General features: G+C 35.4%; 1 protein-coding gene across 9 annotated transcripts in view; it reads right to left on the reverse strand.

The window, feature by feature from the left end:
* Positions 1-17,608, reverse strand: part of VPS13B (vacuolar protein sorting 13 homolog B) — a 746,538-nt gene that overhangs the window by 644,116 nt on the left and 84,814 nt on the right. For all 9 annotated transcript variants that reach the window (XR_004382801.1, XM_032858607.1, XM_032858609.1 and 6 more), the window contains exons 9-13: positions 16,607-16,702; positions 15,982-16,104; positions 15,378-15,515; positions 14,373-14,460; positions 5,264-5,455 (exon numbers count right to left, since the gene is read on the reverse strand). Coding sequence is in view for 8 of the 9 variants with exons in the window: in XM_032858607.1 (XP_032714498.1) it covers positions 5,264-5,455; positions 14,373-14,460; positions 15,378-15,515; positions 15,982-16,104; positions 16,607-16,702 (637 nt within the window). In the remaining variant the exon portion in view is untranslated. The remainder of the gene's footprint in view (positions 1-5,263; positions 5,456-14,372; positions 14,461-15,377; positions 15,516-15,981; positions 16,105-16,606; positions 16,703-17,608) is intronic.

The raw sequence follows: 17,608 nt of genomic DNA on the forward strand, positions 1-17,608 counted from the left end.
TTACTATATAAAAATTTACATATTTGATTTTAAATTACTCTTAAATATTTTAAAGAAATACTTAATCTCTTTTGTTAAAAGAATAACAGCTTCGGTTGATAAAGACACCATTAAGATGATGCAAAAGCAAGCAACAAACAGATGATATTTGCCACAGATAGATGGATACAGATATCAATACAAAGGACCCACAGCATACTAAAAATTTTTTTATGTAAAACCATTTAAAAACCAATAATAAACAACTGAATAGAAAAATGGGCTACAAAGCCTTGAACAAGCAAAGGACGGTATTTTTAAATTGCCAAAAATCCTTTGGAAAGCTAGATAACATCCCTAGGCATTAGATAAGTGCAAATAAAGTCACAGGACAGCATTACTGACCCATTAGAATGGTTAAAATGAAAAGACTAATACTAAGTGTTGGCAAGCATGCAAACCAAACATCAGCAAACCTTTTACATAAAGAGCCATTTAGAAACTATTTTAGTTTTTGTGGGCCATATAGTCTGTCACAACTACTCAACTCTTCCACTGTAGTACAAAAGCAGCCACAGATAATACCAAACTCTATGAGCATGATTATGTCCCAATAAAACTTTACCTGTAGAAAGTGAAAATTAAATTTCATATAATTTTCATGGGTCATAAAATATGATTCTTTTAATTTTTCCTAACTATTTAAAACACAAAACCCACTATCAATTCATGTGCTGCATAAAGAGGCAGTAAGTCATAGTTTGCCAGCCCTGGCAATTAAAACTCTCCAAACCACTGATAAGAATGTAAAGTAATATGGGGCGCTTGGGTGGCTCAGTGGGTTAAAGCCTCTGCCTTCAGCTCAGGTCATGATCCCAGGGTCCTGAGATCAAGCCCCATTTCAGGCTCTATGCTCAGCAGGGAGCCTGCTTCCCCCTCTCTCTCTGCCTGCCTCACTGCCTACTTGTGATCTCTGTCTGTCAAATAAATGAATAAAATCTTTGAAGAAAAAAAAAAGAATGTAAAGCGGTTCAACCACTTGGGAAAACAGTTTGTAAATACCTCCTAAAAGTGAACATATGCAATCCTTTTACCTCAGTGATTCCACTCATACATGCCCAATAGAAAGGAGTACACATGTTTACCAAAAGGCATGTACTAGAATGTCTGTGGCATCACTGCCATAGTTAACCAAAACCTAGAAACTAAATACTCAACAGTAAAATGGATAATTGGCGGTATATTCACACAATGACACACTACATCATAATGAAATGAATCTCATAAACAAGCTAAAGCCAGAGAGAGAACATACATATTGTGTGATTCCATTTATATGAATTATAAGCTAAGCAAAAACTAAATCCAAGAAGATAGAAGTAGAGAGAGAAGTTACTCTCAGGGTCAGAGGAGTAAAGACAAGAGAACACAAAGGGGACTTCTGGAGTGCTACCAAGGTTCCATTTCTTGAACAGTAACATAGATGTGGTTAAGTTTGCAAAATTCACAGAACTGTGCCCTTAGATTTTGTGCTTTCCAATATTTCCAATATTTCCAATAAATAGCTTTTAAAAAGTGGAAAACTAAGTACTTAAGATGTAATATATATGTACTCATTTACATGCAAACATGTATGCAGAAGCAGCCCTCACTTTGCACAGTTCTGGCATACATCAATTTTAGTTATCCTGTTTTAGTGAAAAAATGCCAGTTCCCCAAAAAAAGTTCAAATATCAGTTACCACTGTAAAAATGTGGAAAGTACAAACCTTACTGCAAGTTCTTCAACCCACAAATCATCACATCAGATATACATCATGATCAGTGACCCATCCCGTCACTTCTTTCAAAAGTTGGGTTACTGGTATCTCTTATCCGTTATCTAACTCGTGCACAGACAGCAAAGCATGCAGTTGTGGTGCCTCCTTGGTTACCAGTGATAAACCCATGTGACATCTCACAAAAATGGGTAAATGGAAAAGAACCAGCAATCAAAAAGGAAAGTGCAGCAAAGAAACAAAGACTGATAACAAACAAGGAGTTACAGAAGAAACAGCTGACTGTCGTAATAGCAACACTGTACCCTTGGAGAGACTCCTGACATGCAGCTAGGGGAATTAGTGAAGACAGACTAATGTCGACGAGGAAAGTGGCTGTGATAAAAAGAATGAAGATGTCTGAAGAAGTCCCAGAGGAAGTGATATAAACAAAATACTTCCCATTAAAGGAACTCTCAGTGGTTTTTATGACACTGAAAATGTATGGGAATCTGATCCAAACTTAGAAATACAACAATCTGCCCAAGTGTCGGAAAGACAGTCCTCTATATTGTAAGTTATCAGACAAGGAGATAAGCACCATTTAAAATACTTTTAAGGGGCACCTGGGTGGCTCAGTGGGTTAAAGCCTCTGCCTTCAGCTCAGATCATGATCCCAGGGTCCTGGGATCAAGCCCCGCATCGGGCTCTCTGCTCAGCGGGAAGCCTGCTTCCTCCTTTCTCTCTGCCTGCCTCTCTGCCTACTTGTGATCTCTGTCTGTCAAACAAATTTTAAAAATCTTAAAAAAAAAAAAATACTTTTAAGTTTGTTTTGGGTTTTTTTTTTAACTAAAACTCTTACTTTACTATTCCCTTTAGTATTTTCTTCATTTCTATATACATCCATACCAATAGAGAGCTTTTAGCATTTTGACAAAAATATCTGAAAGTGTGAAACAATTTCAATTTTGTCCCACTGATTATGATCACCTTCCATGATTTCAGCTGGCACATTTTTATGGTTCCTAATTACCACGGAAAGTGAGAACTATCTGTATATCAAACTAAAGTGAGCTGACAGCAGTATATATACATATATATGTATATATACAGTTTATATACATATAGATATGTATGTATACAGTTTATAAAGATATATAGATACATAGATACATATACAGATATATAGATATGTGTGTGTCACAATCTTGAGGCGTTAAACTGCTTCAGATAAAAATTCATGTTATATATACGTGTGTTTGTATATATGTATGTAGGGAATCATCCTACTGTCAAAAAGACTAATTATAATCATTCTTTTAGCAATAAAACCCTCTGAACATAAGACTGGTACTGAGGCTCTCAGAGACTACTACACTTTCCAGTATCCCTGCTGCTAGGAATAGGGACTTGTTACTAAGTTCTGGTAAATAGGATGACTGAGCCGTATTATTAAATGAAAGCACAATAACTACCATTTTCTCTTGCCCCATTTTTCCTGTTGATTCAAATTAGATATTGCAATAGTGGGCCAACACTGACCACATAGATGAGATACATCTCAAAGAATGGTAGAATAATAAGACAGAGGACACTAGAGCACCTACTGTCTTGGATTTTCACATGAGAAAAAAAAATTAGGTATTGATTTTTGTGTGAACCTAAGTTTTCATTTTTCTGGGATAAATGCCCACGAGTACAGTTGCTAGGCTATTAGTTACAGGCAATAGTTATAGTTTTAGTAGTTAGTAGTTAGTAGTTACAGGTAGTTACAGGTCTAGTTGTTAAAGAAACTGACAAAGTGTTTTCAGAAGTGGCTGTATGTTTTACATTCCCAACAGCAATGATGAGTGACATAGTTTCTTCACATTCTCCCCAACATTTGGTACTGTCACTGTCTTTTATTTTAACCATCTCATATATACTAGCCCTTTTATGATGTCTGGGATGAAGTAGGCATGTAAGCAAAGTATAAGAAATGACTACAGAAACATGCCAAGCACTTCTTATGCACTAGACACAATGTTACATGCTATTTATATGCACTGATCTTTGGAAGTTGGTCCTACCAGTGTAATACTTAGGTAACAGTAAATTTGCTATGACAAAATTCAAATAAAGTTTGAACAGCAGAAATTTATTTCATATAACAATCTAAAGAGATGACAGTGCTACCATGCTACCAAAGACCCAGGTTCTTGCTATCTTATTGCTGTTATCCTCAGCATGCAACTTTCGTTTCAGGGTCAAAGATGGCAGCTCCAGCTCCAGCCATTATAACTTTTTTCCACCCAGAAGGAAGGGTGAAGAAAAAAAAGGAAGGTATGTGTATTTCCTTTTAAAGTCACAGCCCCAAAATTCACTTAACTAAAGTTCTGCTCCCATCCCAATAGTCAGAACCTCAAGTCCTGTGACTATACTTGGAATGTGTTATCTTTAATTTTATCATAAGAACTGCTATTATAGGGGCACCTGGGTGGTTCAGTGCGTTAAGCCTCTGCCTTCGGCTCAAGGTCATGATCTCAGGGTCCTGGGATCGAGCCCCACGTCGGGCTCTCTGCTCAGCGGAGAGTCTGCTTTCCCCTCTCTTTCTCTGTCTGCCTCTCTGCCTACTTGTGATCTCTGTCAAATAAATAAATAAAATCTTAAAAAAAAAAAAGAACTGCTATTATAGGGGGCACCTGAGTAGCTCAGTGGCTTAAGCCTCTGCCTTCAGCTCAGGTCATGATCCCAGGGTCCTGGGATTGAGCCCCACATTGGGGGTCTCTGCTCAGCGGGAAGCCTGCTTCCCCCTCCCCCCCCCACCTACTTGTGATTTCTCTGTCAAATAAATAAATAAAAAATTTAAATAAAAGAACTGCTATCATAGAAACTTCTTTTACTATAAAATAAGAGAATAATAGATATTGAGGAGATAATTTAACCATCACTAGCCCAATAATTAAACTCATTACTAAGATAGAGAAATGAAAAATCAGTGATATTACTTAAATTTCCTAACACTAAAAGCAGGAGTCAGAATTCAAGCCATAGTCTAATGTCAGAGGGGTCCTTTACATGCTATTATGTCCTAATAGAGAGTGCTTTACTGTATAAAAAGTGAATTTGTATTTTAGGAAATTATGACAGCTTCATGCTACATTGAAAAAATTAGGTAAGCAACAAATTGTTTTTTACCAGTAAGAGCTATGTCTCCTTAAATCTAAGTTTGTATGTTCAGAGTCCATCTTCATGTCTGCTCTTCAGAAACCACGAAGTGGGAAAATGATCATTATTTCAGGAATATACATGAGAAAAAGTATCCAAAAGTGTGGTAATAAAATCCTGACAAATACTGGTAAATAAAGTACTTATGTAAATAATTTACAAATCTTGACCTCTCCCATAACTTCTACATACAACTAAATACATGAAAATCAGACAGGCAAATTACACAAAAAAAGTATAATTTAGCAAACTACAACAAACTGGATTATATAATCATTCAAATCAACTAGCAAGAGATTCAAAATGAGGACAAAAACAAACCTGGTTTTAGCCCACCATATGGCTCATATTCATGTTCCAAGGCACAAACAATCATTTTCAAAATTCTATGTACTGCACTGCTATCCAAACGAAAATCAAGAGGACCTATAACAAGGCTTTTTGTAGATTTCTCCTGAACCGTTCCCATATCTTCACTTTTTCCTGAAGAAAAGTCTTGTTGATTTGCAGAACCTACAAGAAACCACATCTCATATTAATATTTTAAGCAATCAGATATACCAATTGTAATATTACTCTTCTCTTTTTAGCTTATAGGTTAATGCCTTAAAACCAATTCTCCAGGGGTGCCTGGGTGGCTCAGTGTGTTATGCCTCTGCCTTCGGCTCAGGTCATGGTGTCAGGGTCCTGAGATCAAGCCCCACATCGGGCTCTCTGCTCAGCAGGGAGCCTGCTTCCCCCTTTCTCTCTGCCTGCCTCTCTGCCTACTTATGATCTCTCTCTCTGTCAAATAAATAAATAAAATCTTTTTTTAAAAAATTCTCCATTGACTGAATACATAGAACACTGTTAATCTATATATTTTCTCTACACAAATGAGATGGTGATTATTAACAAAAAACATTTTTTTCAAATAACAATTATTCCCATACTCTATTTAAAGTTACAAGAAGTGCAACAAAATTTAAATAGTCATTCTTAAGAAAATTAGTCTCTAAAATCTAACTGGCTAATATCCAATGATTCTATACACAATACTATGATGTTAATTAGGAAGGCTGAGTAGAGGGAATTGCATTTTACTATTTTATCTTAGAAATTTTGCTGAAAAAATGTTCACAGGGCACTGTGACAGTTGTATAGTGATCATGGAAAACAACAATAGGTTTTACCGGCTTTAAACTTTATCTAGAACAAAATTACTATGACCACCTACATGATACAAAACCCAAATTCTTCAATCCCTTATCTACCCATATACAGAGGTGGAAACCAAGGGCTATCTTCTAAAAAAATACTGGCTCTACTTACAGGTATTTCTGCTTAACTAATATGAACACTCCATACATTAGAGATTTGTTCTTAATACATAATTCCACATTATAAATGACGACATATGGTGATTTCTAGTTTTTTTTTTAGCTTTACTGAGATACAATTGACATAGGAACATTGTGTCACCAGGTACCCCATTCCCCTAACCCCCTTCCCCTCCATCAACCCTCAGTTTGTTTCCTATAATTAAGAGTCTCTCATGGTTTGTCTCCCTCTCTGATTTCATCTCGTTTTTCCCTTTCTTCCTCTATGATCCTGTTTTGTTTTCTAAATTCCACATGAGTGAATTCTATAATTGTCTTTCTCTGACTTATTTCAGTTAGCATAATACCCTCTAGTTCCAACCACGTCATTGCACATGGCAAGATTTTTTTTTTGATGGCTGAGTAGTATTCCATTGTATATATATATATACCACATCTTACTGTGGACATCATGCTATATAAACACTGGGGTTCAGCTGGCCCTTCAGATTACTAGTTTTGTATATTTGGGGTAAATCCCTAATAGTGTAACTGTTGTGCCATAGGGTAGCCCTATTTAGAACTTTTTGAGGAGTCTCCATAGTGTTTCCTAGAGTGGCTGTATGCCTACATGCCTACCAATAATATAAGAGGGTTCCACTTTCTACACATCCTCACCAACATCTGTTGTTTCTTTCCTTGTTAATTTTGGCCATTCTCACCAGTTTGAGGGGGTATCTCACTGTGGTTTTGATTTGTATTTCCCTGATGCCAAGTGATGTGGAGCATTTTTTCATTTGTCTGTTGGCCATTTATAGGCCTTCTTTGGAGAAATGCCTGATCACATCTTCTGCCCATTTCCTGACTGGATTTTTTGTTCTTTGGGTGTTGAGTTTGAGAAGATCTTTATACATTTTGGATACTAGCCCTTTACCTGGTAAGACATTTGTAAGTATCTTCTCCCATTCTGTAGGTTGTCTTTCGGTTTTTTTCTACTGTTTCCTTTGCTGTACAATAGCTTTTTATCTTGATCAAGTCCCAATAATTCATTTTTGCCCTGCTTCCCTTGCCTTTAGAGACATTCTAGCCAGAAGTTGATGTAGATGAGGTCACAGAGGTTGCTGCCTGTGTTCTCTTCTAGGATTTTGATGGATTCTTATCTCACTTTTAGGTCTTTCATCCACTTCGAGTCCATTTTTATATATAGCAAAAAAAAAAAAAAAGTCCAGTTTCATTCTTCTGCATGTGGCTGTCCAATTTCCCAACACTATTTGTTAAAGAGAAAGGTCCTTTTTCCATTGGATATTCTTTCCTGCTCTGTTGAAGATGATTTGACCATTGAGCTGAAGATCCATTTTTGGGTTCTCTATTCTGTTCAATTGATCTATGTGGCTGTTTTTGTGACAGTAACATAATGTCTTGATGATTCCAACTTTGTAATAGAGCTTGAAGTCCAGAATTGTGATGCCATCAAAGTTTGGTTTTCTTTTTCAACATTCCTTTGGCCATTCAGGGACTCTCCTGACTCCATACAAATTTTAGTATTTGTTATAGCCCTGTGAAAAAAGTTGACAGTACTTTGATAAGGACTGCATTGAATGTGTAGATTGCTCTAGGCAGCAAAGACATTTTAACAATATGTTTTTCCAATCCATGAGCATGGAACATTTTTCCATTTTTTGGTGTCTTCCTCAATTTCTTTCATGAGTGTTCTTTTAGTTTTCTGAGTACAGATCCTTTGCCTCTTCGGTTAGGTTTATTCCTAGGTATCTCATGGGTTTGAGGATTTTGTAATTGTAAATGGGATTGACTCCTTAATTTCTCTCTCTTCTGTCTCATTGTTAGTATATAGAATTGCAGCTGATTTCTGTGCATTGATTTTATATCCTGCCACTTTGCTGAATTCCTGTACAAGTTCTAGCAATTTGGGGCAGGAGTTTTTTGGGTTTTCCACATAGAATACCATGTCCTCTGTGAAGAGTGAGAGTCTGACTTCTCTGCCCACTTGGATGCCTTTTATTTCTTTTTGTTATCTGACTGCTGAAGCTAGGACTTCTAGTACTATGTTGAACAACACTGGTGAGAATGGACATTCCTGTGTGTTCCTGCCCTGAGGGGAAAAACTCTCAGCTTTTCTCCATTGAGAACAAGATTCTCTGTGGGCTTTTGATACATGGCTTTTATGATATTGGGGTATGTTCCCGCTATGCCTACACTGTAAAGAGTTTTAATCAAGAAAGTATGCTGTAGGGGCGCCTGGGTGGCTCAGTGGGTTAAGCCGCTGCCTTCGGCTCAGGTCATGGTCTCTGAGTCCTGGGATCGAGCCCCGCATCGGGCTCTATGCTCAGCAGGGAGCCTGCTTCCTCCTCTCTCTCTGCCTGCCTCTCTGCCTGCTTGTGATCTATCAAATAAATAAAATCTTTTAAAAAAAAAAAAAAAGAAAGTATGCTGTACTTTGTCAATGCTTTATCTGCATCTATTGAGAGGACCATACTGTTCTTGTCCTTTCTTTTATTAATGTAGTGTATCATGTTGATTGATTTGTGGATGTTGAACCACCCTTGTAGATGGGAACAAATTCCACTTGGTTGTGGTGAATAACCCTTTGAATGTACTGTTGGATCCTACTGGCTAGTATTTTGGTGAGAATTCTGCATCCACGTTCATCAGGAATATTGGTCTGTAATTCTTTCTGGTGGGGTTTTTGTCTGGTTTTGGGGATCAAGTAATCCTGGCCTCATAGAGTTTGGAAGTTTTTCTTCTATTTCTATTTTTTGAAAGAGCTTCAGAAGAATAGGTATTATTTAGATTTTTGGTAGAATTCCCCTGGGAAGCCATCCAGTCCTAGGCTCTTGTTTGTTGTGGAATTTTTGATTACTGCTTTAATTTCCTTGCAGGTTATGAGTCCGTTAAGGTTTCCTATTTCTTTCCATTTCAGTTTTGGTAGTTTATACATCTGTAGGAATGAATCCATTTCTTCCAGACTGTCTAATTTGTTGGAATATGGTTGTTCAAAATATGTTCTTATAATTGTTTGTATTTGTTTGGTGTTGGTAATAGTCTCTCCTCTTTCACTCATTATTTTATTTATTTGGGTCCTTTCTCTTTTCTTTTTGATAAGTCTGCCTAGGGGTTTAGCAATCTTATTAATTCTTTCAAGGAATCAGCTCCTAATTTCATTGATCTGTTCTGTTCTTTTGGTTTCTATTTCATTGATTTCTGCTCTAATCTTTCTTAATTCTCTTGCTGGGTTTAGACTTTATCTGCCATTCTTTCTCCAGCTCCTTTAGGTGTAGGGTTAAGTTTTTTATTTGAGACCTTTCTTGTTTCTTGAGAAAGGCTTGTATTGCTACATACTTCCCTCTTAGGACCACCTTTGTTGCATCCCAAAGGTTTGGAGCCATTTTGTTTTCATTTTCATTTGTTCCCATGAATTTTTTTAATTCTTCCTTAATTTCCTGGTTGACCCATTTATTCTTTAGTAGGATGTTCTTTCACCTCCATGTATTTGAGTTCTTTCCAAATGTCCTCTTGTCATTGAGTTCAAGTTTCAAAGCACTGTGATCTGAAAATATGCAGAGGATGATCTTTTGGTACCAGCTGAGACCTGATCTGTGACCCAAGATGTGATCTATTCTGGAGATCTTTTGGTACCAATTGAGACCTGATCTGTGGCCCAGGATGTGGTCTATTTTGGAGAATGTTCCATGTGCACTTGAGAAGAATGTGTATTCTGTTGCTTTAGGTTGAAATGTCCTGAACATATCTGTGAATCCATCTGATCCAGTGTGTCATTCAAAGCCCTTGTTTCCTTGTTGATCTTCTGCTTAGATGATCTGTCCATTGCAGTGAGGAGGGTGTTAAAGTCCTTTACTATTATTATATTATTATCAATGTGTTTCTTTAATTTTGTTATTGATTGGCTTATTTCATTGGCTGCTCCCATGTTAAGGACATAAATGTTTACAATTGTTAGATCTTGTTGGATAGACCCTTTAATTATGATACAGTGTCCCTCATCTTTTATTAGTCTTTTGTTCAAAATCTAATTTGTCTGATATAAGGATTGCCATCCCAGCTTTATTTTTATGTCCATTAGCATGATAAATGGTTTTCCACCCCCTCACTTTCAATCTGGAGGTGTCTTTGGGTCTAAAATGAGTCTTTTGCAGATAGTGTATGATGGGCCTTGCTTTTTTATCCAATGTGACACCCTGTGTCTTTTGATTGGGGCATTTAGTCCATTCACATTCAGAGTAACCACTGATGGGAAGTTAGTGCCACTGTATTACCTATAAAGTCACTGTTTTTGTATATTGTCTCTGTTCCTTTCTGGTCTGTGTTACTTTTGGGCTCTCTGATCACTTAAAGGATCCCCTTTAATATTTCTTTCAGGGCTGGTTTAGTTATCATAAATTATTTTAGTTTGTTTGTCCTGGAAGCTTTTTATCTCTCCTTCTATTTTGATGACACCCACACTGGATAAAGTGTTCTTGGCTGAATATTTTTCTCATTTAGCATCCTGAATATATCATGTCAGTTCTTTCTGGCCTGCCAAGTCTCTGAGGAGAGGTCTGCTGCCAGTCTAATGTTTCTACTCTTGTAGGTTACAGACTTCTTGTCCCGAGCTGCTTTCAGGATTTTCTCTTTGTCTCTGAGATTTGCAAGTTTCACTATTATATATTGAGGTGTTAATCTATTTTTATTGATTTTGAGAGGGGTTCTCTGTGCCTCCTGGACTTGAATGCCTGTTTCCTTCCCCCAGTTAGGGAATTCTCCACTATAATTTGCTCCAATATACCTTCTACCCTACTCTCTCTTTCCTCATCTTCTGGATCCCAATTACTCTATTGTTTCACTTTCTGGTATCACTTGTCTCTTGAATTCTCCCTTCATGATCCAGTAGTTGTTTCTTTCTCTTTCTTCAACTTATTTTTTTTTAAGATTTTATACATTTAATTGTCAGAGAGAATGATAGAGCACACAAGTAGGGTGAGAAGCAAGCAGAGGGAGAAGCAGGATCCATGTTGAACAAGGACCCTGATACAGAACTTGATCCCAGAACCCTGGGATTATGACCTGGGCTGAAGGTAGATGTTTAACTGACTGAGCCACCCAGGTGTTCCTCTCCGCTTCTTCATTCTCCATCATTTAGTCTTCTATATCACTCATTCTCTCTTCTGCCTCAGAATTGTAGTTCAAGCCTCCAATTTTTATTGCATCTTATTGACAGCCTTTCTGATTTCAACTTGATTAGATTTTAGTTCTTTTATTTCTCCCAAAGGGATTCTCTAGTGTTTTCTATGCTTTTTTCAAGCCCAGCCAATTATCTTTATCATTGTTATTCTGAACTCTAGTTCCAACATCTTGCTTATACCTATACTGATTAGGTCCCTGGCAGTCAGTGGTCCCTCTTGTCCTCTTTTCTGAGGTGGTTTTTCTATCTTGTCATTCTTGCAGAAAGTGTTTGCTTTTCTATTTGTAGAGGTGCAGCTATTCTTTTCTTAGATCTCCAGTTATGTTTGCAGGTGTTCAGAATGACTTCAAAGCTATCTAAGCTGAACTCCTGGGACTAGACAAAACTACAGTCTCCTACACCTCCATCACCTTGGACTCCTCAGCTTGGTAATTTCTAATTCTTAAGCCACTTTATTTATTCGAACAGAAATAGGCAAGTAAGGCTTCCCAGCACTTAATACCTTTAGAATCTTGGAAGGCCCATTTAAACACAAAAGTTCTGTATCCACACTTTTTTTTTTTAAGAATTTATTTATTTATTTGAGACACAGAGAGAGCATAAGCAGGGAGGAAGATCAGAAGGAGAGGGAGCAACAGACTCCCCGCTGAGCAGGAAGCCTGATGCAGGGCTTGATCCCAGGACCCTGAGATCATGACCCAAAGGCAGATGCTTAACCAACTGAGCCACCTAGGTGCCCCTGTATCCACACTTGCTAATAACTTTTTCAAAAGTTATTTTTCAAAATTACTTTTCTATAATTTCAAACAAAGGATTTCAGTTTAGTCTTTGGTCTCAGGACCACAGACAAAAAATAATTTAAATTTATTACACACAGGTATTTCCATTATAATTCTTTGTTATTCCATATATACACATATAGAAATTTCCGGTTTGCATGTTATAATCTAATAGTTGTTGGAAAAAAAGTTAAGGACTAAAATATTTGTAACATTGTATCCTATTCTTAGAAATGAAAAATATGAAAAATTTAAAGGTTAACCAATTACCAGTTTCTCACACTGAATATATATAAGCAAATATAAACTATGCTTCTATCTTTTAGAAAGTGTAGAAGCAACATATGCACATAATAAATTTTTAGTGCTTTTTTCCTTCCCCTGAAGGACAACTACTTGATATTCCACCTCCTCACAAGATATGGAATCCATAACACATGCAGAAGACTTCATACTGAACCAGAAGAAACTTACCATCCTATATTTGGTAACTACGACACTATAACAATTTGTGAAGTTCTTAGTTACCCTTTCCTATATATAATTGGTTACTGAATATCTCTACCTCAATGTCCACAGGTACCTCCAAACACAACTTTTCCTCCAAAAATCCTACTTGTATCTATCCTCCTTAGTGGTTATCACTATCCTCCAAGTAACTCAAGACCAAAATCTGGTACACAATTTAAACATTATTTTAAATAAAGCAATGCAAAGTCAGTGAGTGAGTGTTTAAAGCACAGAATTAAACTAATCTGAAAGCATGGGGAGACAGACGACAGTAAAAAGCTATTAAAATGTAGAGAGGACAACAGATCAGAAGAGAGTAGTAACAGTGGAATTTACGAGAAGTCACTGACCATCTGTAGATGAAATGTGACAAAAATGTGTTGATGGACTAGAAGCTAGGAGAGAAGTGTGTCACAATGATTACTAGGTTTCTAGCTTGAGCAACCAGAACACAGAAGAACAATTTTCCAAGACAAGAATATTGAAACTAAGGGAAAAGCAGAAGGCAGTGGACAGTCATAAGGATTTTAATATTTCTATTTGAACACATTCAGTTTTGAAATATCTGTGAGACACATAAAGAAGTAAAAATACCAAATATGCAATAGATATTTAATTCTAAATGAAGGAAACCTGGACTAAAATTATAAATATGTGCATCAACAACATATAAAAGGTACCAAATCAATGGAAAAGAATGAGAGAACCTCAGCAAAGACTTTAGGGAAAGAAGTAAACCCAAGGTTTGATCAATGAGAATACCAACATTTAGAAATCTATTACAAAAGGAGGAAGAAGAAAGTTACTGCTCTCTCCTTCTGTTTTCATCTAACAAAACTTAATGATTTTTCATGATCAACTCCTTTGTGAAGTCTTTAACCCAACCCATAAAAGTAGTCACTTTCTGACCTAGACCTCTCTTAGCTCTCCACTTTAATTATTGTTCTTAATGTGCTATATTATAATCATTTACTTAAGTGTATAAACACCACCTATTAGTCTGCTAAAAAATGCTTTGGTCTTCTTAGCATTCACTATATCAAACTCATCACCTAACTCATAAAAATCATTAATATATGAAAAATTAACAAAAAAGGATAAACCTATTTTCATAAGGTTCCAATATGAAAAAAGATGAGAATAAGCACAACAGAGTATACTGATGAACATGTAAAGTATCAATAAAATTTTTTAAAAACATGATTGCTTATAAAACATATAAGACTATATTCATAATCTCCAAAAGAATTTATTTCCACTATTCTGCTTGAAACAACAGTTTTTTAATAAAAAGATCTACATAACCTTTGAAATGTATTTAATACAGAAAGAGAAATGTTTATGCTTTTTGACAACTTAATGCAACATGAAATCTGATGTATCAAAATTTTAACATTTGGTACATAACAGAACTAAATCTGGTTGGTTATATAAAATGTCTTTTCAATCAACTACACAAAGAAAGGACTAAGAATCTAAGTGTCTAAGAAAATTATAACATGCTATTATAATTACACCATTCTCCAAAATAACAGAAGGCAAAGCTGATGTAACAGATTACAGCTGGTCAAGGACCAACTGATCCTGAACAGTCTTTTGTCTCCGTTGTTCAAGGAAAAGCAAACATAAAGGAAAGAAACTAGTACCTTTGCCACTGATGTTCTCCATTGTATACAGGTAATCCATGTAAAAAGCCCCAAACCTTTGCATTCCAGCTATCTCAGTATATGTCTCCTGCTGGCACAAAGGAAAACAAACAGAACACACATTGTATCAAAGAGACTGAGTTTAAAACCTGGTAAGTCATGAATCAAACATACATCTTTATATAGAACTCAAATGTCAACTCAAAGGATTACCAAAACAAAAGAACAGAGGCTATCCAAAGAATTCATTTCTAAGAAAGTTAATGTTAACTCTACTAAAGACAACATAAGAAAGCATCCATAATTCTACTAGACATTTTGACCACTTTATCAGTAATGTCTAGTTAATGAATACCTATAATGGAATAGGATAGTACAACCGTGACCATCACAAAACTGTCCAATGTATACTCTCAAATACATTTAAACCTTACATATTCCAGTATGCTTATATGAAACTCAAATACTAAAGATATACCTAAAATATTTAAAAGATATGGAAATATGCAAATTAAAATTAAATTATTTACAAAAGTAAATGTAGTAAAAAGCATTAAAATATGTATTATTTATTCTTTTATACTAATTTTCAGGTTACCTTTTTTGAATTTCTAAATTTATTCCCTAAAAGTACATTAATTTTACATGTAAAATTCTAATAACAGTAAGACACATACATAGTAAAATGTGAAATTCATCTCTTCCCATTAATCCCATATCCAAAAGTAACTGCAATTAAAAGATCATTCTACAAGTTTCCCCCATGACTATTTTAACAGTTGGGAACGGATAAACAAACTAACTGACTACACAGTATCCAGAAGTGGAGACCTTTGTGTACGCATCAAATTTCTCTAGATGGAGAAGCGGGACAAAAATATTAATGCTTCAATAAACTAGCATTCAAATGTATTACTTGAGAAGAAAAATGGCAATTACAAGTATTCACACAAAATGTCCACCTAAACACAGCCTAGAAATTGGCTCAAATATATATTCTCTGACCTTATGATGAGCTGCATCCAAGATAAATTCAGCACGAGTACCATTATTTTCTGGGCTTCGGTAATCAAACAATGAATTTGTAAGATATGTCAACCCTTTCATACTCAAATTTTCACCACAAATAAAGAAACAGGCTTCCTGAAAATAAATGCAAAATTTTTGAACAGGAGGAAAAATCACTGAACTGTTAAAGAAAATAAAACCTTGGTTTTATAACACCCATTCAGTAGTCAATAGAAATCACTACAACTTTAAATCCTGTAAAAAGACAAGGAATGCTGTCTCCATTTTCACTGCCTATCTTGGCAAAGAACATTTTAACAAACCAAAAAGGAACTACAAGTAGCTGCCATAAACAAGAAAGAAGAAACATTTATGAATTGGAAAGAATTTGGAACTACTGTCCAGGTGTTAAGTGCTACCAACTTTCTAAATTCCCCTGAGCTCTATAATTTCTTACAGGGGAAAACAGTAAAGTTCCTCTCTTAAGCCAAAGATATATTCAGTCTAACAGATTTTTTGGTATGGTTAAACACTTCAATAAGCACTTCATTATCCCTGTATTCTATCCAAAAAAGGGGGAAATGGGGTGAATTTGACTTACAGTTTCACTTCTATTCATATTCTCTTCAAAATCTTTAACACCCATAATTCCTTTAAGGCACAAGGCTCTGCAACCTACAAAACCAATCTGGCAATCAAAGAAAGGCTCTCCCATCATAAGGGCCTGTAAGAGGGAAGGAAACATTAGAACTAAGAATCTGAATTTCATAAAAATGTTACAGGCTCAAAAAAGTTACAGGCTTTCCTTGTAGAATTACTGAATTAGTAGAAACTTCTTTAGGATTGTGGACTTTCCAAATTTATTCTCCTCAGATCATAAACCCTACTAAATTAAGAAACATCTTACTTATCTCTGTATCCTCAATGACTGGCACCTTATGAACATTAATCCACACATACATAGGAGCTCACACAAGTTAAATGTAAAAATGAAAGAATTCATGTTGCATGTTATAGTAGAATCTGTTAAAGTAATAATTATTTCAACCCAATACTACTGATGACTAAAATAGAAAAAAACATGAATATATTTTAATGCAGGCTTTTATCATAGTGGTGTGTTTTAAAATACACACCACTATGATAAAAGCCTGCATTTATTAAATATTAACATAAGGACCATTCAAAAAAGTTTTAAATATATATGTTCAATATTGAAAGATTACCTCAACTGTAGTTCCTTCTTGTTCCCAACACAGTACTTCTCTGGATTTTACTTTCTGAGGGCTATAATAACTACTCTCAGCTTGCATTTCAGTGAGCTAAGAAACAATAAGTGAAATTAGTGAATAAGTGAAATAAGAAACAATAAATAAGTGAATTTAGTATTAGATAGCAATAAACTGTCATTACTGTGATGCATTGATGGAAACAGGGCCAATTTTAAGATTCAGGAAATTTAATTATTAAGCAGGAAAACAGGTGCAACAAAAACAGCTGTAACAGATTATCCATGGTATAAAGGTTGAATATTCTAGTGTAAGTTCAAATAGAGAATTTAAATACCATATTTTTATTTAACATCCTTGTATCATATCTATATTGCTTAAAAAGGTAAAAGCTATGTAGCTATAACAGTCTCATATATTCATATATTCTGCCAAAATTCATATAGTTCATATATTCTGTCAAAAGTTTACATATGTTTTAACCTCTATTCATTTTATATACCATACAAATTCAACCAGAGTTAGTTCAATCATTTCCAAAATTTTTCCCAAATTTTTCATCAGAAAGAAAACTAAGACAAAACAAAACACAACACAACACCCACAAATAAATTTAACAAAACTTCATCTAGCTCTATAGGGAAGTAGGTTCATGGGTTTTTACTCTCAAAGTTTTTACTCTCAAAGTATGTGTCTCACTGTGAAGTGTGTAAACCTGGCGATTCATAGACCTGTACCCCTGGGGATAAAAATACATTTTATATTTATAAAAAAATAAAAATATTTAATAAAAAAAATATAGGTGGAAAAAAAAAGTATGTGTCTCAGACTCATTCGATCATGCAAATACTTAATGAGTGACAGCTACATAACAAGTACTAATCTAGATGCTGCCAAAACAACAACCACAGCAATACCCCTTGCACCCCTCAAGCTTACAACACATTACTCGTATGTATCTAGAAAAATTAGATAAATTATTTTTTAAGACATATTTTT

The sequence above is a fragment of the Lontra canadensis genome, unplaced genomic scaffold, assembly GCF_010015895.1.
Source record: "Lontra canadensis isolate GAN:19392208 unplaced genomic scaffold, GSC_riverotter_1.0 scaffold15, whole genome shotgun sequence".
Classification (NCBI taxonomy): domain Eukaryota; kingdom Metazoa; phylum Chordata; class Mammalia; order Carnivora; family Mustelidae; genus Lontra; species Lontra canadensis.